Below are 25,223 nucleotides of genomic sequence, written 5' to 3' on the forward strand. Positions count from 1 at the left end.
ACCAAAGCTGATTTTCCATCTTGTAAACCCCAGACGATTGAGACCAGTTATACTTACCTTCCAGTGTCCTGTCTGAAAATTGTTCACTCAGCTTAGATATTGGGCTGAAACTGGTTCATTCCTGTTGTATACGGCTCAGCCATTTACTAGATAAAGGTCAGGAACTATGAGGAGTGTTTCTGTACTTCAGCTTCATCTTATATTTGTTGTTCAGATTGTTCCCTGTGAGACTCTTACTTTATAGTGGAAAATTTTCTTCTCGTACACAAAATGCTCATTCAGTCCATTGTTTTCCAAAATAGCAAGTAGTAAACAGCTACAAACATCTAATGCAAGTTACTTCACTTCAAAAAACAGAAATAAATCATGGTAAAAATGAGATTGAGATAAGCGAACAAATCCTACAACACATAAGAATAGAAAAATGGCCTTTTAAAAAACTGCAGATCCTGGATATCTGAAATTACTTCATGGAATCTGGAGATTACTGGGTAAGCCTGAATTTTGTTGCCCTTCCCCAATTATAGTTATAGCTAGACCTAGAGTGCTATTAGGAAGGGAGCTCCAACATTTTCACCCAGCAACAATGAAAGAATGGCGATCCAGCTCCAAATCAAGATCATTTTTAGCTTGGAGAGCATCTTTCAGGTGGTGGTGTTCCCATACATCTTCCAGGTGTCATAGTCACAGATTTGAAAGCCGCTGTCAAAGGAACCTTGCTGAGTTATTGCAGTACATCTTGTAAATGGTACACAGAGCTGCAACTGTGTATCGATTGTATGAGTGAATACTTAAGTGGTAGATGGAGAGCCAATCAAGAGGCCTGAGTCATGCTCATTAACGCAAGTGGGAAGTATTCCTCACTTTTGTCTTGTGCCTTGCAAATGGAGGATAAGCTTTAGGAAGTCAAAATGTGAGTTAACTCACCACAGAATTACAGCCTCTGACCTGCTTTTATAGCCACAGTATTTATATAGCCGATCTGGCTTCGTTTCTGGTAAGCGGTAGCCACCTTGGTTGATTCTGGCATAATCAATTCTTGAAATAGAAGAGGAAACATTGGAACGATCCAACATTTCAGTTAGCTTGTATGGAGAAAAGAGAAGTTCAACTGTCATAGCATCTAAATTGCTCAGAAATTGTGACAAAGCTACAGCAAACTACATCCTACCTAATAGGGATTTTATCATAACATCACACTTTCTACTGTTGTTAGTTTTACTCTTTCCCTATTCAAACTTTGCAGCCCAATTCTCTATTGACATTTTCCATTGTCAGTGTACCAAATTATCAAAAATTACCATGATATCCCAACCAAAATTGGTGATACAGTGGACAGTGAAGAACGTTATCTGAGATTACAAAGAAATCTTGGTCAATTGAGTCAATGGACTGAGGAGTGGTTGATGGAATTTGATTTAAATAAATGTGGGGTATTGCATTTTTTGTAAAACAAACAAGGGCAGGACTTATACAAGTAATGGTAGGGCCCTGGATTGTGTTGTAGAACAGAGAGACTTAGAGGTTCAGGTACATAATTTTTTGAAATTCGCATCACAGGTAGACAGGGTGGTTAAGAACGCGTTTAGCATGCTTGCCTTCATTGTTTAAACCTTTGAGTACAGGAGTTGGGACATCAAGTTGAGATTGTGCAGGACTTTGGTGAGGCCTCTTCTGGAGTACGTGCGCAGTTCTGGTTGCCGTGCTACAGGAAGGATGTTATAAAATTGGAGAGGGTTCAGAAAAGATTTACCAGAATGATTTAACAAAGTCATAAGGGGCATGGATAAGGTATGTAGTAAAGGTCTTTTTCCTAGGGTTAGGGAGTTCAAAAGTAGAGAATATATTTTTTAAGATGAGAGGAGAAATTTTTAAAAAAGACGAGGAAACAGCTTTTTTACGGAAAGAGTGGTTCGTATGTGGAATGAACTGCCAGAGGAAGTGGTGGATGCAGGTACAATTACAATATTTAAAAGACTGTTGGATAAGTACATGAGAAGGAAGGGTTTGGATGGATATGGGCCAAATGCAGGTACGTGGAACTAGTTTAGTTTGAGCACATGGTGAGTGAAGACTGGTTGGACTGAAGGGCCTGTTTCCATGCTGTATGACTCTGTTATGCACCTTCAAATAATGTGGGAATTAAGTTTAAAAATGCAAATGTTTACAAGACATTTGTTCAGTTGAGCATTCTACCCACTATCTGTCTGATCCTCATAATTTTCTCCCTTTCTTTATTGAATATTTTGACTCCTTCTTGAGCTGGGTCTGGATAGGATGTTCTTCAGGAGGTCGGTGCAGACTCGATGGGCCAAATAACCTCTTTCCACACTATAGGGATTCTATGATTCTATGAATTAACAAACCACTAGAAATGTATAAGATTTCAAGACTCCACAGTGACTGTCAGCTGAAAGTGGGAGGTTGTTCCTGAGACAAAGTATTACAGCAGTTCAATGTTCTTAACTACACAAAATAAAACCTCTACCTGCAGTTACCTTGCAAACAAGTGAATAGACTGGAGCTCAGTGTGAATGAGAGGGCTATAGGGCAAATATTTCTTGCTACTCCCCTTTCTTTTTCTTATGCATTTTCTATCCTTCCTTCAATGTATTGTGGAATATGATATTTCCCTTCCACTAATATGCCACTAAAATTGTTATTTGTTGGGTAATGGTAAATTGCACATTTGTTTGTAATTCTTTTATTTTTCAGTTTGTTTAAATGTTCTGCATTATTTGCCACATTGTATTTCCTTTAGGATTTCCCATATAAAATCATGACCTCACAATATTATCAAGATTCTCCATTGAGTCACGACACTATAGGAAGGATGTGATTGCACTGGAGGGAGTGTAGGGAAGATTTACTAGAATGTTGCCTGGGATGAATGGTGGAAGAGGTCTGAAATGCACTGTCAGGGGGGTAGTTGAGGCAGGAGACCTCACAACCTTTAAAAGTACTTGGATGAACACTTGAAGCGTCATAATATTCAAGGCTATGGGCCAAGTGTAGGAAAATGGAACTAGTGTAGGTAGTAATATATCTTTAGCAGTATAGACTTGATGGGCCGAAGAACCTCTTCTGTGCTGTATGATTCTATGATTCCCTGTAAGTAGAAATGTGATAGCATTATTTACAGCATTTATGCATGGAATGATAGCCAGTGTGATTATGACTACGAGGTGCAATCACTGCTTGGCTTTCTTGATCTATCTGTTACCATTGATATGGTTGACTATAATGTCATCTTGGAGCACTTCTTCACTTTCAACTACTTTCGTGGACTGGTTCTATTCTTATCTTTATAATCAGTTAAAAATATTATCTGCAATGATTTCTTCTCCCACTCTCGTAAAACCTAATGAAGTGAGAGGAGAAGAAGGTCTTACAGCATATCAAACCTGCTCCATCATTCAATTAGATAATGACTGATCTTAGCTTTAACTACACTTTCTCACTCACTCTCGATATCTCTCAACTCTTTGAGACATCAGAAGTCTATCTCAGTCTTAAATAAATTTCCTCATGGTACATCCACAACTCTGTAGGATAGAGAATTCCAAAGATTTATTTCCTCTGGGGCTCCCCAAGCATCTATCTATCCTTGGACAACACCGGTTACTTATCAATATGCTATTCTTTAATGACGTTATTAGTTTCCACATTGAGACAGGGCTGAGCAGAACTGGATGCTCAATCAACTTCTCAATTGTTTGTCTGATGTTCAGTACCAGATGCAATGAAATTTTACCCAACTTATCATTGAAGACAATAAAGCTATGTCTTCAGTCCCCACTGCAAGTTCAGTCACCCAACCCTCTATGTGATAAATGTCTGAGGTTGAACATGCACGTTGACAATCTTAGTGTCATATATAAATTTAAAATGACCTTTTGACCATTGTCTGCAGTTAAATTAAAAGGGAGAAACACAAAGGTAATAAATTCTGGATTACTTCCTGAGCCACAAGCAAACTGGCACAGGATAAATAAGAGCAGAACTTTGAATACATGGTTCAAATATTGGTGTGGGAGAAGTGAATTTGATTGATTGATTTTGTTGTCACATGTACCAAAATACAGTGAAAAGCTTTGTTTACAAGCAGTACAGGCAGATCACAGCACGTAAAGGATGTACAGATCAAAAAGACTTACAGACATACAGGTTACATTGCAGGTAACATTATTTGAGGCTAGAGTCCATTCAACAGTCTGATAACGGCTGCAAAGGAGCTGTTCCTGAGTCTGCTTGTGCTTGTGTTCGGGCTTCTGTATCTCTTATCTGATGGAAGAGGTTGTAGATCATTACCAGGGTGCGATGGGTCTTTGATGATGTTGGCCACCTTTCCACGGCAGCGAGCCATGGATAGAACGTTGGCTCCCTTGATGGTCTGGGCTGTGCACACCACCTTCTGTAGTTTCTTATGGACCTGGGCAGAGCAGTTGCCATACCAGGCCATTATGCACCCGGACAGTATGCTTTCAATTGTGCATCTGTAGAGGTTAGTGAGGGACCTTATGGATATACCAAATTTCCTGAGCCACCTGAGGAAGAAGAGGTGTTGTGCCATCTTGACTGTCGCATTTACGTGGGATGTCCAAGACAGGTCGTCAGTCATCATCACGCTGAGGAACTTGTTGCTCTTCACTCTCTCAACCTCAGTTCTGTTGATGTAGGTGGGGGCCTGTTCTCCTCCCTTCTTTCTGAAGTCGATGATCAGTTCTTTAGTTTTGCCGACGTTGAGAGACAGATTGTTTTCGTTGCACCACGTCACCAAGCTCTCTATCTCCCTTCTGTATTTTGACTCGTCGTTGTTAGATATCCGACCCACTGTGGTGGTGTCATCAGTGAACTTGTGGATGGCATTCATTCAGAATTTGACAACACAGTTGTGGGTGTACGAGTACAGTAGGGGGCTGAGGACACATCCTTTGGGTCTCCAGTGTTGAGTGTTATTGTGGAGGAGGTTCACTTACCTGTCCTCACTGATTGCGGCCTATGGGTCAGAAAGCTAAGGATTCAGTTGCATAGGGCAGAGCCGAGACCAAAGTCATGCAGTGTTGAGATCAGTCTGGAGGGGACAATACTGCTGAAGGCAGAGCTGTAGTCAACGAGCAGGAGTCTCACGTAGGTGTCGTTGTTGTCCATATGTTCCAGGGATGAGTGCAGGGCTAAGGATATGGCATCCTCTGTGGACTTGTTATGTCAGTAGGCAAACTGTAAAGGATCGTGGCAGGTTGGGAGACTGGAGTTGATGTGGGCCATAACCAGCCTCTCAAAGCATTTCATGATCATTGAAGTCAGAGCTGTTGAGCGGTAGTCATTAAGGCACATTGCATGTGGTTTCTTGGGTACGGGAATGGTGGTGATCTTCTTGAAGCAGGTGGGGACTTCAGCTGTGGGAGGGAGAGGTTGAAGATGTCGCTGAATACCTCCACCTGTTGGTCCAGGATCTGAGTGCTCAGCTGGGGACACTGTCCAGGCCCGTCGCTTTCCTTGGGTTGACTTCCAGGAAGACTGACCTGACTTCTGAAACTGTGACAAAGGGAACAGGTGTTCCTGTGTCTGTTGGGGTAGGCGTCGCCACACCAGTGGTATTCGAGCATAGAAAGCACTGAGCGTGTCAAAGAGGGATGTGTCATTGTCCACTATCTTACACTGTTTCATTTTGTATTCCATGATGTCGTTTCGGCCTTGCCATAGACGGCGGGAGTCTGTTTGGTAGGTCGCGGCCTCTAACTTGGTCCAATACTGCTTCTTGGCCTCCTTGATGGATTTGCGGAGGTCATATCTGGATTTTCTGTATTAGTACAGGTCACCCAACTTGAATGCCACATGTCTGGTCTTCAGTAGGGAGTGGATTTCCTGGTTCATCCAAGGTTTCCATTTGGGACCTCTTGGATTGATTTCTTTGGTACACACTCCTCCACCTATTTGCTAATGAAGTCAGTGACGGTGGTGGCATACTCATCTAGGTTTCCCGATGAACACTTGAACACGGTCTAGTCCACCAAATCCAAGTAGTCCCAGAGATGGTCTTTTGCTACCTCGGACCATCACTGTACTTTTTCCATGAAGGATTCTCCTGTTTCAGCTTCTGCTTGTAAGCTTGGAGGAGGAACAGAGTGCTGTGGTCGGATTTTCCAAAGTGTGGGCAGGGGATTGAGCAGCAGGCATCTTTGATGGTTGTGTGGCAGTGCTCCAGAATGTTCAGTCCTCTGGTAGGGCACAAGATGAGTTGGTGGTATTTAGGTATCACCTACTTGAGTTTGGCTTGGTTGATCAGAAAGCATACCCCACCGCCCTTCGCCTTGCCCAAGGACGCTGTGCGGTCCATGCGGTGTATGGAGAACCCATCACTTGCATCATTGAGTTCATAGAGCTTAAACGTGAGTACTAGGAAAGAAGGAACTGTACTTTTAGGGAGACTTTTTAACTGAGCCGCACTGGGGCAAGTGATCTGGCAAGTCATGTAACTAAGGCTGTGGTTAGAGATTTAAATTAATGGTGGCAGAATGGGGAGGAGGGTGGTGATGGTGGTGGAGTATTGATATAATGTGAGGAGAGATTTGGAAACTTAAATAAAATACAATACAAAAGTGCAGGGTAGCAATACAGGTGCTGTTTGACAATTCTATTATGGATTTTTGAGGATATAACTAATAATGTAGATGAAGGAAACCAGCAGATATGATAACCCTAGATTTCCAAAAGGTACCACACAAAAGGATAATGCACAAGATAAGGGATCCTGAAGTAGGGGAAGATATATTAGTATGGATAGAGGATTGGTAAATAGACAAAAAGCAGAGAGAATGGAGAAATGGTGCATTTTCAAGTTGGCAGGGCATGACTAGTAGAGTTATGATTTATATGACAGCAAGTAATGAGGAAAGCAAATGGCATGTTGGCGTTTATTGTAATAATTTAGGACTTTGGTGAGACTGCACCTGGACTATTAAATGCAATTTTGTTTTCCAGATTTAATGAAAGCCAAATCTGTACTGGTGGCAGCAGATAAGAGATTTATAAAACTGGCCTCTAGAACGAGAAGGTTATCTTATGTTGAGATGCTGACAACAGAAAAGTGAAAGGAAACCAAACAACAAAAAAACATATTTGGTTCTAGTAATAGACAGATATTGTTTGCCTTTCAAACAACACTAAATTTACGGTCGATGGATATTGACCTTACCCAGCTCACATTATTTGGAAGCAAGTGTCAGTTAAGTCCCGTTTGGCTTGTTGTGCCTGACACTGCAGTGCTGTATCATGCTGAAAGTGTTGTTCCTCCTGCTCCTTGTTCTTCCTCTTCCTCTCTTGGCCTTGAGGTGCCCTATTTTCCTTAACAGAAACCTGTTGCTGCTCTCCCAATTCATGAGCATCTCTTACATCCCCTCTTTTATCTGCTCTAGTTGTGCAGGGTACGGTATGCAAGGAGTATGCAGAAAACTCTGGAGTGCACTGCAAGAACCCCACCCCAGACAAAACAAGAGCTGGCATCTCACCTTCAGGAGGCCTAAATTCGGCTCCACAATGGCCCTGGTGGAAGAATAGGCTGTATTGTATCTACATTCAGCTTCAGTCAGAGAGTTGCAAAATTCCCATGTTTGCAGATGATTGTCTTAGTCTCCCAACTGCCATCATTCAAATAAAGCAGGAACCTGAGAGTTACCTAGGGTATAGGCATCATGACAGCTTCTAAGGTATTATGGAGACTTCTAAAATGAAGTACTGATGATCACAGATGACTTGTAAATTTAATGTGACCCAGGACGTCCTCAGTCTGTGGTGATGCTGTGCCTCACTGATCTGGGGGAAATGTCATCAAAGACGGTAGGCTCTGTACCTTCTCAACACCTTGAAATGATCTTCCACTGTTATTTCTTCATGTGGAGGCTATTCGGCAGCCGTTGGAGTTGCTGCTTAACCCGGGCTTACTGGTCCATTTGTTTGTCCTCAATTTCTCTGTCCCTTTGTTGAACCACGGTCACAGTGATGAAACCCCTGGTGTGGCTGGATCCAGTGTGGCAGTAAGAGGCTAAAGGCCACCTAATTGCCAGGGTAACTAGAGAGAAACAACCAAGGGGGCGTAGATTTAGGGTGGTTCAGAGAGTTTTAAAGTAGTGGGTATCTGGAACTTACCACCTGAAAGGGTGGTAAAGGCAGAAACCATCACAACATTTAAGAAGTATTTCGATGATCATTTGAAACACCAAAGTACATGGGGCCAAATACTGGGAAATTGAACTAGAGTAGATAGGTGCTTAATACTGGCACAAACATGATGGGCTGAAAGGCCTCTTTCCATGCTGTAAGACTGAATTATTCTAAATGGCAGAGCAGGCACAAGGGCCTACTTGTTTCTATGGTATTATGTTTACACTTTGATTCTGTGTACTCCATATGATTACACCAGGAAAGAAGACAATAAGGATACCTGACTAACGGTTTGAAACACTTTACAATTATTTAATGCTCCCTTAACCTAAGGTAACCAACCTTGGGTGCCCTGCCTGCTTCTAACAATCTGACCTTCACATTTTTACCATCATATGTCACAATCATCCTCATGACAACCCAGCTGCCCACCAATTATAATGTGAACTGGTGCTCCTTTACCCAATAGGATGCTTCTGACTATCAGTCAAGCAAACCTTTTGCCATCTATATTTATGAATAAAAACAGTATTAAAAGGAGTGGCAGAGCATATGCATGACACCAGATGGACACAGTATTGTATAGCTATTGATACCGTGTCAATGCATTATGAATTCATAGTGGCTAAGTCTAGTGCTGAATATGCTACAGTAATCCATACTGATACATTTGGATCTTCATTCTACTTTCCACACACTCCACAGAAATTCAGTCCTTTTCCAGTTACCACACAAGCAATACGTTTGACACACTGTACAAAAATGATACACCATTATGTAAATCAGTGCTGACATGTGACCTGTCACTTCCACTTATTGTAGAGTCAAACCTGCACCTGTCCACGACTGATCTTCCAACTCCTGTATTGATTTTAATTTCTCTGTCCAATTCTTTGCTTTTATACTGAATAGAACATAGTAACCTCGAACTCTTTGATGAGATTTAGTCATTGTAAACATTCCAACAGCAGATTTAAAGAGTAAATTAACTGTTTATTGTCATAATGAAACATTAGCAGTTGTACTGGCAGGCCCATTTTTTTAGGCATAACTGCAAGAATTGAAAATTCCAATTATGCTTTAAGAGACAGAAAGAACCTCAGAAAAGCATTATGCACGTTCCAAAGAAAGGACCAAAGGCTTTGATTGACATTGTCTTCATTACTGCACCATCTGCATCTCATTGGTATTGGCAGCACCTCAGTATCCAAGAGTAGTTGGGACTAATTAAAGAAACCAAATGCTGGATCAAATCAGCACCATCTGCTATAATTTCCAAATTGGCAATGCCCAACAACATTTTCAAACTACTGCCATATGACACTCTTGACCCAACAATGATGGTGAATTCCAATATGCTACCAGCACTTTGTCTCAATGACAACATATGAGCACTGAACATACTGGGAATGAAGTATCTCAGGAACAACTTCAGCCAAGTATGTGTTGTCTTTGTTGACCAAAATTTCAAAAGATGAGTGTATTAATAGACTTACACCAGTGCTACAGCAGATGTATAAACTCCCAATCATAAGAACAGTCCTCAAAACATTGGAGACTGGGCAGTGCAGCTTAATTCCATGAAAAAAGTAGATTCTTTGGCATAAAAACATAGAAGATAGGAGCGGGAGGAGGCCATTTAGCCCTTCGAGCCTGTTCCACCATTCATCACGATCATGGCTGATCGTCCAACTTAGTAGCCTAATTCTGTTTTCTCCCCATAACCTTTGATCACATCTGTCCCAAGAGCTATATCTAGCCGCCTCTTGAATACATTCAATATTGAGGCATCAAGTACTTCCTCTAGTAATGGATTCCACAGGCTCACCACTCTTTGGCTGAAGAAATGTCTGCTCATCTCGGTCCTAAATCGTCTACCCCAAATTCTCATACTGTGACCTCCCCTGCATCTACCCTGTCTAGTCCTGTTAGAATTTTATAAGTTCCCCCTCATTTGTCTGAACTCCAGCAAAAATAATCCTAACCTAGTCAATTTTTCCTCATACATCAGTCCCGCCATCCCCAGAATCAGCCTGGTGAACCTTCGCTGCACTCCCTCAAGAGCAACAGCATCCTTCCTTGGAAAAGGAGACCAAAACTGCCCACAATATTCTAGGTGTGGCCTCACCAAGGCCCTGTATAACTGCAACAACACATCCCTGCTCCGGTACTCAAAACTCAAAAAATGGTATGAAGGCCAACATACCATTTCCCTTCTTTACCGCCTGCTACACCTGCATGCACACCTTCAGTGACTGGTGCAAAGAACACCCAGGTCCCGCTGCACACTCCCCTCTCCCAATTTACAGCCATTCAGGTAGTAATCTGCCCTTTGGTTTTTCCTTCCAAAGTGAATAACTTCACATTTATCCAAATTACACTGCATCTGCCATTGATTTGCCCACTCACCCAACCTGTCCAGAATATGCTGCAGGATCTCTGCATCACTATCACAGTTCACCCTCCCACCCAACTTGGTATCATCTGCAAACTTTGAGGTGTTACATTTTGTTCCCTCATCCAAATCATTAATTTATATTGTGAATTGCTGGGTGTCCCAACACCGATCCCTGTGGCACCCCACTAGTTACTGCCTGCCAATTTGAAAAGGACCCATTAATTCCTACTATTTGCTTCCTCTCTGCCAACCAGTTTTCTATCTATCTCAATACACTTAGCCCCAATTCCATGCACTTTAATCTTGCACAATAATCTCTTATGCGGGACTTTGTCAAATGCTTTCTGAAAGTTTAAATATATCAAACCATCCAACTCCCCCTTGTCAACACTAGTTACATCTTAATAGAATTCCAACAGATTTGTCAAACATGATTTCCCCTTCATAAACCCATGCTGACTCCGTCCAATCATGCCACAGCTTTCTAAATGCCTTTCTAAAGTCCTTGATAATGGATTCGAGAATTTTCCCCATGACTGATGTTAGGCTTACAGGTTTATAATTCCCTGTTTTCTCTCTACCTCCCTTTTTGAATGTTGGAGTGATATTAGCTACCCTACAATCTGCAGGGACTGTTCCAGAGTCTACAGAATCCTGGAAGATGATCACCAATGTATCCACTATTTCTAGAGCCATTTCCTTAACAGACCCTGGGGATTTATCTGCCTTCAATCCCATCAATTTTCCCAGCACCATTTCTCTACTAATATTGATCTGCCTCAATTCTTACCTCGCACTAAATCTTGCATTCTCCAACACTTCTCGTATCTGATTTGTGTCCTCCTTTGTTAAAACAGAACCAGAGTATGTATTCAGTTGCTCAGCCATTTCCTTGTCCCCTATTATACATTACCCCGTTTCTGTCTGTTGGGAACCTATATTTGTCTTCACCAATCTCTTTCTCTTCGCTTACCTATCAAAACTGTTAGTGTCAGTCTTTATGTTCCCTGCAACCTTACTTTCATACTATATTTTCCCCTTGGAATCAATCCCTTGGTCCTTCTTTGTGAATTCTAAACTGCTCCCAATCCTCAGACATATGACTTTTCTTGGCCAATCTCTATGCTTCTTCTTTGGATTGGATACTATCTCTAATTTCCTTTGTAAACAATGGATTGGCCTTCTTACCCATTTTGCTTTTGTGCAAGACAGGAATAAACAGTTGTTGCAGTTTCCCTATGTGTTCCTTGAATGTTTGCCATTGCCTATCCACTGTCATCCCTTTGAGTAACTCTCCCCAATTTACCAAGGCCAACTCATGGCTCATATCTTCATAGTTTCCTTTATTAAGATTCAGCACCCTAGTTTCCAAATCTACTACCTCACTCTCCATCTTGGTAAAAAATTATATCATGTTATGGTCGCTCATCCCCAAGGTGTCTCGGACAGCTAGATTGGCAATGATTCCCTTCTCATTACACAGTACCCAGTCTAAGATGGCCTGCTCTTTAGTTGGTTCCTCCACATATTGGTCAAGGAAACCATGCCATATACACTCCAGGAATTCTCCCTCTACAGCATTGTGGCTAATTTGATTTGCCCAACCAATGTGCAGGTTAAAATCACCCATGATAACCAATATTTCCTTATCACATGCATCTCTAATTTCCTGTTTGATGCCATTCCCAACATCACCCCTGCAGTTTGGGGGCCCATGTATGATACCCACTAATGGTTTTTGCCCCTTGGTATTTCTCAACTCTATGCTCATGCATTGGGATCCAATCTCTGGCATATATATGGACTAATTTCAAAATACAGAACTTAAAAAGACATAGCTAAGTCTCAGCTAGTTGCGACATCTGTAGATTTCTGTACCTTCACATGAATAATCAACCAATCTGCTGACTAGATTTGATTAATAACATCTTCAAATATTTTTCAACCCCAGAACAGTCCAATTTTCTAATCTTTACCAAATTTCCTCATTGCTAATTATCCTGAACAGATACAGCTATACTTTCTTTCCTACAGTAATCTACATTTTTCCAAAACAACATGTCTGTTTCCTTGCAGATTGCATTGCATATGCTAGAGAAAAGAAAATCATTTACTTTTCACAATAATTTCACAATCACTAAACATCTCAAAGTACTTTATATCCAGATAAGTACATTTGAAGTAGTCACTGTTGTAATATACTAAACACATCAGTCAGTCAGCATGGAGTAAACCCCCACCAACAGTGTTGTGATAAAGACCATATTAGAATTTGTTTTTGTGATGTTGGTTGAGAAGTAAATATTGACCAGGACAAGGATCTTCAAAAAAATGCTGTGGGTTACTGTACATCCACCCAAGCAGGCAGATGAGGTCTTGATTTAGCATGTCATTAAAAAGGCAGCAACAGTGGCATTGCAGCACTCCCCCAGTGCTTGCCACTATACTAGAATATATCAACATGATTATTTTTATTTTCAAAATGCTGATGACTTTTAATTTTAAAATTGTGTTCTTGGGAAGTGAGAGTTGGTAGCAAGGACAGCATTTGCTTCCCATCCGTAATTACCTCTTAGAACGTGAGGTGAGCTGCTTTCTTAAACTACTGCACCCCATGTAAGTGTAGGTACACCTACAGTACTGTTGGCTGGCAAGGCGCTCTACGATTTTGAACTGACAACAGTGAAGGAATGGTGGTATTTCCAAGTTAGGACAGTTTGTAGCTTGGAGGGGAACTTCAAGTTGGTAGGTTTCCCATGCATCTGCTGCCCAGGCTTCTGGGTAATATAGATCATGGATTTAGAAATTTGCTCTCTTGGTGAGTTGCTCAAGTGCATCCTGTAGATAGTGCACAATGTTGCCACTGTGAATTGTTGGTGCAGGGAGTGAATGGTGAACTTGTTAGATGGAGTGTTATTCAATAGGACTATGTTGTCTTGGATGGTGTCAAGCTTTTTGAGTGTTGCTGGAACAAGTAGAAACTATTCATCACACTTGGGGTGGCAAGGTGGCTCAGTTGTTAGCACTGCTGCCTCACATCATCGGGTTCAATTCTAGGCTTAGGTGACTGTGTGAAATTTGCACATTTTTCCTGTATCTGCATGGGCGGTTTCCACTGGCTGCTCCTATTTACTCCCACAATCCAAAGATGCACAGGTTAGGTTGATAGGCCATAGTGAATGTGGGGTTATGGGAATAGGGTTGGAGTGATGGGGTGTGGATGGCATGCTCTTCGGTGGGTTAGTGCAGACTCGATGCACTAAATGACCTTCCTGCTCTGTGGGGATTCTGGTTCTAGTTGTGACCTTAGCCATTGACCACCCTGTGAGAAAAGAATTGGCTTATCTGTTTTAAATAGACAACACTTTATTCTTATACACTGATCCCTAATCTAGATTCTCCCATAAAAGGTAATATCCTCTCCACATTTACTCTGTTAAGACCCCTCAGCATTATATATGTTTCAATCAAGTAACCTCTTACTCTTCTAAGCTCCAGCAGATACAAGCCTAGCATGTCCACTCTTTCCTCTTAAGACAATCCACCCATTCCAGCTATTAGCTTAGTAAACCTTCTCTGAACTGCTTCCAGTACACTTACATCTTTCCTTAAATAAGGTGACTAATACTGTACATAGTAATCCAGATATGCTCTCACCAATGCCCTATATAGCTGAAGCATAACCTCTCTACTTCTGTATTCAATTACCCTCACGATAAATAATTACATTCGATCAGCTTTCCAAATTACTTGCTGTACTTGTAGATTAGTCTTTTGCAATTCATGCACTAGTACACCCAGGTCTCTCTGCATCACAGAGCCCTGCAATCCTCACCAATTAGATAAAATGCATCTTTTTAGTTCTTCCAACAAAAGGAACAGATTCACATTGTGTCACATTATACTCCATTTGCCAGATCTTTTATCTTTTTGTAACCTCTTTACATCCTTTTCACAAGATACTTTCCTACCTATTTGTGACGTCAGTAAATTTGGTAACTATGCCTTGCATCCCATCATCCAAGTCGTTTATATAAGTTGCAAACAGTTGAGATCCCAGGACTGATCCCTGTAGCACATCACTCATTGCATCTTGCCAACAGAAAGAAAACACTTCTACCTACTATCGTCTTGTTAGCCAGTCAATTTTCTACCCAGTCTTCCAATATGCTACCTATCCATGAGATTATATTTTCTATGATAACCTTTAATACATGCCTTCTGGAAATCTGAGCATGGTACATCCACTGGTTCTCCTTTGACCACAGTATGTGTTAATTTTTTTAACTCATTTAAGGCATGTGGGCATTGCTCACCAGGCCAGCATTTGCTGATAGTTTCACCTGTTTCCAATACACTCCTTGCATTTGACCCCTGCTTCTGCGATCTGAACTCCACTTGATCTCTTTATCATGAAATGTTGACGTGACATCAGGCGCCTTAATTTTTTTTGAATTAAAGCAAAATACAGCAGAAAATGGAAATTTCTGCAGCACCCTCAGTGTCTGCCTTAATTTCTTTGCTTCCCTCACACATTCTAACCTGTCTCCCTCTGAACATATAACACTGATTTTTAGTAACATGAAAGCCAATGGGATTAAAGAAAACAGTGTCAGTGTAAGTGCAAAAGTGGCGAAAGGCAGAAAGCAGTGAGCAGTAACAAAGAAGAAGGGTCCAGACCCGAAATGTCAGCTTTCCTGTTCCTCTGATGCTGCTTGGCCTCCTGTGCTCATCCAGCTGTACACCTTGTTATCTCAGTAGTAACAAAGAGTTGCTTTTCAGGCTAGTAGGATTATTTCTTGGGAAAATAAATTTATAATGCAACTCCACCTACCTCGAAGGCAGCTGTGAGATTTGGACTAAGCTCTTATGTTTAATCATGCAAAATAATTGAATGATGTTATCATACAGATGTTCACATACTTCTACAAATTTCTTTTTCTGTTATTTTAACAGACATTTAGATGGACCAACATAAGAATTTGATTAACATTGCTCAGCATCCTTCCTAGGCCAAAGAGACAAATTGCACATTCTTGTTTTCTATATATTTTCTAAAATGTTCATTCTATGATACTCTACAAAGTCATTGTGAGGCTTAATCAGTATCAGAAGGGTTAGATAAAAACGTATAGGTTGATCTTATCTTACTTATCAAATGTGTATTGCTGTTGCAGCATTGAAATATAAACACTTTTCAGTAAAGTAGCCAACTAATGCACATCAATAATTCAAGTCTGTTTGAGGATTTTGTTCTCACTTTCAACCTAAGGGGACTAATGAAGGAGTGAACTAGACATATAATTTAGAGAGAGAGTATTTTTTGAAGAACGTAATAATTTTGTTGTTTCAAAACATACCATGTTTATGCTTTTACTGCTGTAAGTTCAAGGTTAAAGCTGCAGAATGTGCAAAAAAAATCCATGTTTTTCTGTCCTCTGTTACATCATTGCCATGGATAGTCAATGTCACTGATGACTCTTCAACCTTGACAGGTATCAAAGGCAGCTGTAGATTTGATGAACTACTGTGAACAGCATGCAAGGAATGACCCATTGCTTGTTGGAGTCCCAGCCTCTGAAAACCCCTTCAAGGATAAAAAACCTTGCACCATTCTATAGCTGCTACCAGCCATCTTTTCTCAAACTGACCACAGCATCAGAGGACCTGCCAAGAATTTCTATTGGTAATCAGACCTTGAGGAGCAAACGCAGCTTCTGAAATGCAGGACTGCTGTGGAAATGTGCTATAAAAATAGGGGAAAAAAAAGTTGGATTCTGTTTGTTTGTCAGCTAAACATGTTTCTGGAAGTGAAGGAAAGAAGATATTATGGGGAATAGAAATGGAAAATGATTGCCATTTTGGACTTCTATGATAGATTTTCTGATTGTAATATTGAGATCTTAGGTTTAGAAAAAACTCGGCAAGGATATTTTTGCCTAAAAATTCTTTTTAAAAAATTAAAGGTTTATGTATAAAGAGTGTACATTTGGAAGATGATGATATAGTTTGGGCAATAACATTAAGCAAAGGGAGCAATTGGCTGCTTTCATTGCATTTTTAAATGTCACATTGTTCATCTTTATTGTCATTAGTAGTGTAGTTTTACTTATTCCATCTTTTAAATTTCATATTTACACTACCAAAGTACTTGCCAAGGTAACCAATGTAAATAATCAATATTTTATTCATTTTTCTTCGTCTGTTTTCTTAATAAGACCTGCTAGTTACAACTTAACCATAAAAAAGCCCAAACTGTAGAATAATTTACAATTATTTGTGCTAAAATGTATTAGGTAAAATTGAAATTTGTGAGTTTAGCAGATGCAAATATTTCATACCCTCAGAAGCAACACCAGTGGGCCCCATGCAACTCACATGGCATGCATGTGGATGTAGGCAACTTGTTTCTCCTATCTCTGAGCATTAAACTGACTTTATTGCCATGAGAGTATATGCACATCGTCTTTGATGAACCTAAACTAATCTGTATTATAATTAAACATAAAATGTTTCACTAAGTCATGCTGCTAATTTTAAAACTTCGAGAAATCATGCTTATTGAATTTTTATTTGAAGCTTAAATTCTGATCTAGTATTTGTGGTATTGTTCTCATTATGCACTTACAATAATGAGAAAAGAATCTCCTCTGTGGTACGACAGCTGCAGATTGATAAAATTTCTGGAATGTCAATTTAAAACTAAAGCAAAGATTAAGAAAGAAATATTTGCCCAAATATCAAGTGAGCCATTGCTCTTCACTTGTCCTTGTTCATAACAACAAACCCCTTGAGGATTACAAACTGTTGTCGCGTGCCAAAATCCATCAAATTGCCAAGTAATTTATGACATAGAGAAGTGTTAGAAAACTTTAGAAACCACAATTATTTTTAAAATTTTGTTATTGTATTGAAAGACAAGTGTAAAACATTTGCCAAGACTTTTGTTTAATGTCTTTAAACAGGTTGCATGTGCATTGTACTTCCAGCTGCCTCGCGTTGTTGCCTTTTATTCTCAGCTGTTCAGCGTTAGTTAAGCTTGCCATGAATTTAGTTAAAACCTTTTCTTGAACCACATCATCTCACCAAGAATACCATCATAAATTTCATTACAAGTTACTTATTATGAATTGCTATTTACAGATGTCTGAATACAAAATGAAGAGGATCATTTCTCAAACCAAAATTCTTAAAGCATTTGAAAATGTAGTTGTGCAATATAAAATTCTGAAAAGCTGTTATTTAGGTAACCGAAGTAGAGACATGTGGTTTGTGGTGACATATAGATTTTTGCAGTATACAGTCTTGTGGTACCATGTCAACCCTTCCACATGTGCTTCCCTCCACTTTTAACTCCCTTTCTTTTACAGTGCCTTTTTATTTGCAGAACAGAAAAAAAATCTTTTGTTAGCAGTACAAATTGCAGTATTTTCTTTATCATGCCAATTGAATACCTGTACATTGAAAGCGCACCATAAGGACACTTAACTGCAGGAGAAATTAACATTTGTGAATCTGTCAACATTTCATAATTTCATAAGCTGTTGATTGAGATGTATTCCAAAATTTTTTGATTTTACTGACACTGATTAAAAAAATCCTATTGAGAGTGTATGTTCCCAGTTGTGTGATTGTAGATTCATGCCAGTACACTTTCAATCAAAAATTGCATAATACAGGCTCTCAAGTTAACATCATATGTAAACAATTAACTGGAAGACTGAGAATAATACACATTGCATGATACATTGGTGCTACAATATACAACGGCATGGTATTGTAGAATGGATGCTGGTGTCTCATGAATTCTGATGCAGTTACAATTCCTGAAATGGTCCAGCACCAAGAGTCCAACTGGATGCAAGATTCTTGCCAGTGGAAGAGTGGGGAAAAGGCAAGGAATCTGGAGGTAGAGACATCAGCTGGCAGCTCTAGAACAGTAATGAAGGACATGTGGGAGCTTATCACCATGCCTCCCATTTGTATGATGAATGATTAAGGACATCAGGGCACAAAAAGCACAGGAGAAAGATTTTTTTTAAATGGCATATCTCTGACTCCCCTTAATTTTTTTTTAAACAGCGTACAATATTAATAAACACTTTAATCTGACAGCATTCAGGACATGTTCTTTGAAAATTGTTTAATGCCTTTGGCCTTTTCAAACAATTCAATGGTAAAATGTGATGGGATGACATTTTTCCTTCAATTTTCTTACATTTCTGTTATTTTTCATATGTTTTCACAGATATAGTGAGGCGTTTTAACTTTACCTTTGTTTAGCAGAGGGAATAATTGAGGTTCATTACCATTGGTGCCATTAACAATTTCCTTGACAAGATACCTGTAATATGGAAAATATTAATAGTATTGTAATAAAATGCATCACTAGTGTTGGCTTTTACAGGAACGCTTGCAATGTACGGTTTGACTTGTCAGCTAAACGCTTGTTCTTGCACATCTACTTCATTCCCACTTTTGAATTTCACTGCAACATCTCAACCTTCCAACACTATTTTCTTTCAGGATAAGGTTTTGAATTCTAAACAAATTCAAGACAAGAGAATAATTTGGAAACTAAAGAAAATATGAGCCCTACAGTATCAGATGAACCAGACTCTAGAAGTCAATGCATCGATCAGCAAATCTCAGTCCTCCTTGTTTGATAATTCTGGATGATGGTCAGTTAAACTGAGATTGGCATGAAAACATATGGTATTTTGGTGGTCCTCCAAAAGAGGAGGAGTTCAAGCTGTTTTACATTCATTGTGAGTATATTTGGGAAGTATTTTACTGTCCAGCAGTCCTCATGGCAAGACTTACAGGTCATGTTATCACATTCTACTCTGAAGACTTCAACTCACCATAGACCTTTCTTCTGATGCCAGGACCTTTTGACCTGAATAACTGCTTCTACTTCCATGTCAGTGCCAATATTAACACCTGCTTCACAAGAAAATATTCCTAAATTAAAGATCTGTTCTGAGTTAAAATATCAATAAAGACATCCGTCCTCTTATTCAGTTGTCTATTCTTCAAATCAGGCCATGTGGTCTTTTACACCTGAGGAGGCCAATGGTGCCTCAATTTAACATCTCATCAGAAATACTCCATCGGTTATTGCACTGCAACGTTAGCCAATATTATATGTGCACACCCCTGGACTGGCTTTGAACCTTTTGCTTCTGACTCAAGGCAAGCGTGCCACATGTTACCACTCACCCTAAGACTGACATCTATGAAGCGAGTAAGAGATTTCTCATTTGGGGTACTATTACCAGAACAGCATTACTGTTGGATCTTAAAATTATAGTGCCCGCAGATGGAAGCCTCCTGGAGTTAGAACTTTTCTTCAAATAATGGAAACTGATCTTAAATTACCTGTACCAAATTGCTTAATATCTCAGATGCAATCATCAGCACATATTGTCTTCTTCAAGTCACAACACTAAATCTTTCTTTTGACAATGTGAAATAGAGAAAATTTATTTTGGTGCTCTGAATCATCAATGGATTTGACAACCAACTCGATACCTTCTGTCCTGTTGTGTCTTCAGGGACTCTATGAATCTACAATGAAGATTGGTTCTCTCAGGTTCTGCATGTCAATATTGTGTTTTTTTGCCCAAACAAAAATGACACCTCAGAAGAACTCAACCTCATACTCACCATTTTATAAAAGGCACCAATCTGTTGTGTGTTGTGGTCCAACTACCATGAAATCCATATTCTATGTTTCTCAACACCAGATCATTATTCATGTAATATTAATTAATGGAAAGATGCAATGCTTCAGCCATCAAATCAGATGCTTTAGAATATATAAATTCTAGCAAATTGTTTCAAGTTTACAAAATCATTATCTCAGATTATCTTCTCACTGTGATCATTATGATTCTATAGCATTTCCTTCCTAATCTATTCACATCTTAGAGTCAATATAAAACGTGCATGCTGCTCTGTCACTAAATGGTAATTTCTAAAGTCTACTTAGTATAATTTTGCTTCCTAAGTTTTATTTGCCAACATCAGCTAGTCTATCAGAGAAACTAGTTTCTCATTTCCAATACCACTTGTAGTTCAGTAGAGTAAATGTATGAAAAAAAAGTTATATTTTCATGCATATACTCTCCAAACACAAAATTAACTTTTCTTCTTATACCGTATGGGAAAGTCAGTTTTAGAAATATTCGCAACTGCCATTGTGAGGTTTTTCTTAAACTTCAGATGCTTTCATCAGTCACCTGAGAGGGCAAATCCTTACCAAAGTACTCTTCAGACGTTTGCTGAGAAGCAGCAATGGTAACTTCAGGATCCTAACAGAGCTGCTTTCCAATTCAAACCTGATTCCCAAGAGGGATAAGAAATCACATTTGTCACAGTCCTACAATTTAAAAAGGTGTCTCTGTGTTTCAGTTCTTCAACACAAGCTACCCAGCTTCTCCTCCTTTCTCAGCAGGTTTTATTTCATTCATCAACATTGAGAATCAAAGATATTCTTACGGACATAGTTTGTTCAGGCTTAGTGAACTGGGTATTTAGTGTCTAATGTTCTACTTCTTTGTAAAGATATGAATTTAGCTCTGTGTAGACAAGACTCGACTCCAGAAAAAAAATAGGCCAATTGTAAAACTAAGGTGTAGACCAATCAGGCTGTTGAAAGTTAGAATAAATGCTAATGATCTGCTTGATTTATTTTCATGCCTGGAAGTTCAAGCTGATAAAGAAGCTGAAGAAAGCTCTTAGCTCTAAGAGCATTGAAAATGTTCGAAGAATCAAATTAATTTCATGAGGAAGCCACAATGAAGGTGGGATGTTTGGTTCTGAAATTTTGAAGAAACAACAAGCCATTTATTCTAAGTTAATTCATTGTAAAATTCAGATGGCTTGGTGAAGTTTTGCATGTTCACTTGGAGTCACTATCCCACTTCTAATTGGCACTCAAACTCTCTGATCCTGAGAGTACCATGTTTCTGTGTTGTGGCAGTTCCCAGAAGACGTACTTTAAAACAGGAAAGTGTAACTTTCTAGATGTCATATTTTAACATAGGGTCAAATTGATGGCAACAATAAAGAAAGCCTCTCATCCTAGGAGAACAATGGAGGAAAGAAGACTATTAAAAGTGTTAAAAATTGTTATAAAACTAATTCTAATTGTCCAAGTTTATGTCCTATTTCTGTAATCAGGGATCAGGCCATTGTCATCTGTTACTGGTTCGGATTTATACTTCAGGTTCTGACAATGCAGCAGACACAATGTGTCTGAATTTACCACCCGTATCAGACTAGGTGTTTCTTAGAGAAAGTTTTCCTAATTTGTATATTTGGCCTAAAGTAAAATATCTCAATTTTCATTGTAAAAGAGAAAAGTACATGCTAATTGAAACCTGATTTGAAAGTTCTATTCAAGTGTACCCTGCAGTAAGCAATCACAAGAGGAACTTCTCTGTTTGACTTACAATGTATGCAGTTATTTGTGCAAACGAATGGACATACCTAATAAGCAATCTTAAAATAACCACAAAAAATACAGCAGACTCTTTGCAGTTCTGTTTTTAAATATTTTAAGCAGTGTGCACAATTAAATTCTAAGAAGGAAAGTAATGAATTTCACTGCTCATTATCCTGAGATAAATTTTATAATTGTGATTGAAAACCTGCTGTAAAAATTATGATATAAAATACAAACTAAGACTGTTTTTGCATATTACCAGCAGTGTATGGTTTTAGAAAAGTGACCAGATGAAACTATAGACCTAACATGCAGAGGGAATAGTATTAATTTTGCCTTTTGAGCACCAATCAGTGGAAGCCCACATAATTATGAACCCCTGCCTCAATACTATTTGATAGATGAGCTTAGAAGTTCCATATAAATATCCTGATTCAGCCCACCAAATTAAAGACTCAAGTTCAGGTTGATGCAGCCACTAGCCTGGTAAATTATAGCAGTGAAGGGAATGCTGAACTGTGGAGGATGAGACTGTCAGGACAGGAGCAACTCTTCTCGGGCACACAAGAATAATTTGATGCATGTTTTTTCAGTTTTCATGTGGAAGTGGTTGGAGTTTGCCTGGTGCAGCTGGCTCCCACCAGCTCTGGCAAAAAATGTCAGTCAGCCATCCCAATTATGCAATAATTTACATATTAAAAAGGAGTCTATTGCCTGGAATATGCAAATATTTTGAACACCTGGGGTGACATTTTCCAAATAGAGCCAACAAGAATAAACTTGTTTTTATATTGAACCTGAAATATAATACAGTAACACAAAACTCTATGAACCAGCTGCATTAACACAAAGCTAAAGTTACCAAGTCCATTTATAGGCTTTTACCATCCTGCCAACACCAGATGAAGGCAATGAAAATCAATTCCAATTTTTTATGTATATTTTATCAGACAGTGCATGTTGAGGTCCAGTAATCAATACGTGCTACCTGAAATGTAAGAATCTTCACTACGGTTTGATAGTACATGCAATAACATAGTTCTGTTTCCACACATGAGCTTATGAGCATTCAGAAAAAGCAGTTTATTCATTTGCACTTGGATTGGGTCATGTTAGTCACAATTGTCCTCTGTATGACAAACCTACTCTACCAATCAAACATTCCTATGAAAGCATTATTGGCATTCTTTTAAATGTGGACTGCGTGTAATGGAATGAATCTTGCAGAGATCACAAGGCGCAAATCATTTGTACTGTGGAAGAAATTCACTTTTTTGCCAAGTTGTGTTTTTGGTTTGGTCCTGATGAATATCATATGAATGGAAATATTTATATCCAACGTTCCCAAAGAGACCATAATTGTATTTTTCAATAAGTACAAGCAAATATTTGATTGATCCACAGCATGAATATCTGAAATACCAAGTATTACACTGGCAAAAATAATAATCTATAGTGGGACGAAAGATTTACAAAGTGGCAACAGCCAAGTGTGTGCATTGTGCATAAGAGGTCTCCTAACAGCTCTAAGTATCTGATACTTATGCATTCCAGTTAAATTTATTTATCACTTACATTTCATGAAACAAGAAACAGTGGTTATTAGTGTTAATTTTTTATATATGTATTAATTTAAATGCCTTTTTACTTTGAGTATTCACTTGTATTGTGTGTTCTGAATGCATGTATAAGAATATGTGCAACTAAAAGAATATGTACAACTAAAAGAATAAGATAATTATTTGTAACCAGTAGTTGTGTACCTTATATTAAGCCCCTTCCTGAATGTGCTGTGTAGATTATCTGTATGTTATTTCATTGCTATCAAGATTAATATTTATAAATATTGCCTGACGTTTTCACATTTATTCTAACTGCTCTGTGAATTGCAAATTGTGCTTATCTTTGTTGCCCTTTTTCAATTTAGTTATCAACATCATTATTGCACAATGTTCAATGTGATGTACAATCTTGAAGTATAATTTGAATGACTTGATGGAATTCCAAAATGTTCACGTTATTTTAATAAATTAGGTTTTTATTATACACACATAAATGTGAAATACTGTGGATCTGACTTGCAGCTTCAGCAACATCACCAACATATTAATGCTCACCCATTACATTGACTTTTTATTCTTTTTGAGTCTCTGAAAAATTCTTTTACTTCCAAATGTCTTTTTTTCCAGGAGAGAGCCTGTCGTGGAGAACAGTTGTGCCTGCATCAGCATGTTAACTGATTATTTCTTGCACCTGTATGAAATGTGCACAACCAGCCTTTGATACATAAAATGGTGGAATTGTTTTAAGGCCAATTCAACAATATGTGTAATAAGACAGATTCTAGGATCATAGGATAGTGTGTTATGTTTTTATTTTTATTTAGTTAAAGTAGTAAATTTGGATAATTACATCCCGCCGGTCAACCTGTAATGCTGGACTAGACACTTAGCTAGAAATTTAGAGATAAAATGTCAGCTTTAATAGTGTTTAACTTGGATCAATTTAACCCTGAATCATTGGAAACAGCACTTTAAAGTAGCAGTCTGTCTTGAATAGATGGTGGAAATTAGTAGATTTGGTTTTGCACTGCAGAAAACATATGGTCATCCAATTAGCAGTAGCTATGCCAAAGCTAACAGAAGCCTGTCATATAGTCACCATTAGTGACAGTAAATGACATTGAAGAAAAATATAACATGCAAAAACAGTGTTTGATGGATTATTATGTTACCGTGTAGATACCCAGAATGTGAGTTTCTGATCTCGGGCAAGTTATGAACAGTTACCACATTCAGAATATGGCTCTTAATTGCATTTAGCAGATTATTGCCACTTCAGACTTCCAGGCAAGGAAGGTTACACTTCTCAGACAAAGTTTCTTCTTCATTGACAGTCCCTCAGAACTGAGGTTGACTTGCTTACACTCTAGACGGGTTGTGTTCCACAGTGGCTGAATTGTCCAATCTTGGAACAACAGACAGAACCACAATGGGCGGCACGGTGGCTCAGTGGTTAGCACTACTGCCTCACAGCACCAGGGACCCGGGTTCGATTCCACCCTTGGGCGACTGTCTGTGTGGAGTTTGCACATTCTCCCCGTGTCTGCGTGGGTTTCCTCTGGGTGCTCTGGTTTCCTCCCACAGACCAAAGATGTGCAGGGTAGGTGGATTGGCTATGCTGAATTGCCCATAGTGTTCAGGGATGTGT

The 25,223-nt window shown here is 39.1% G+C and overlaps 1 protein-coding gene across 3 annotated transcripts in view; it reads left to right on the forward strand.

The window, feature by feature from the left end:
* The window catches only part of LOC109913699 (guanine nucleotide-binding protein G(I)/G(S)/G(O) subunit gamma-7), a 345,302-nt gene extending 327,122 nt beyond the window's left edge, over positions 1-18,180 (forward strand). For all 3 annotated transcript variants that reach the window (XM_048595252.1, XM_048595253.1, XM_048595254.1), the window contains one exon: positions 16,057-18,180. In XM_048595252.1, the coding sequence (XP_048451209.1) occupies positions 16,057-16,182 (126 nt within the window). In that variant the 3' untranslated portion in view covers positions 16,183-18,180. The remainder of the gene's footprint in view (positions 1-16,056) is intronic.
* The last annotated feature ends 7,043 nt before the right edge of the window (positions 18,181-25,223 follow it).

The sequence above is a fragment of the Rhincodon typus genome, chromosome 3, assembly GCF_021869965.1.
Source record: "Rhincodon typus isolate 14 chromosome 3, sRhiTyp1.1, whole genome shotgun sequence".
Taxonomy (NCBI): domain Eukaryota; kingdom Metazoa; phylum Chordata; class Chondrichthyes; order Orectolobiformes; family Rhincodontidae; genus Rhincodon; species Rhincodon typus.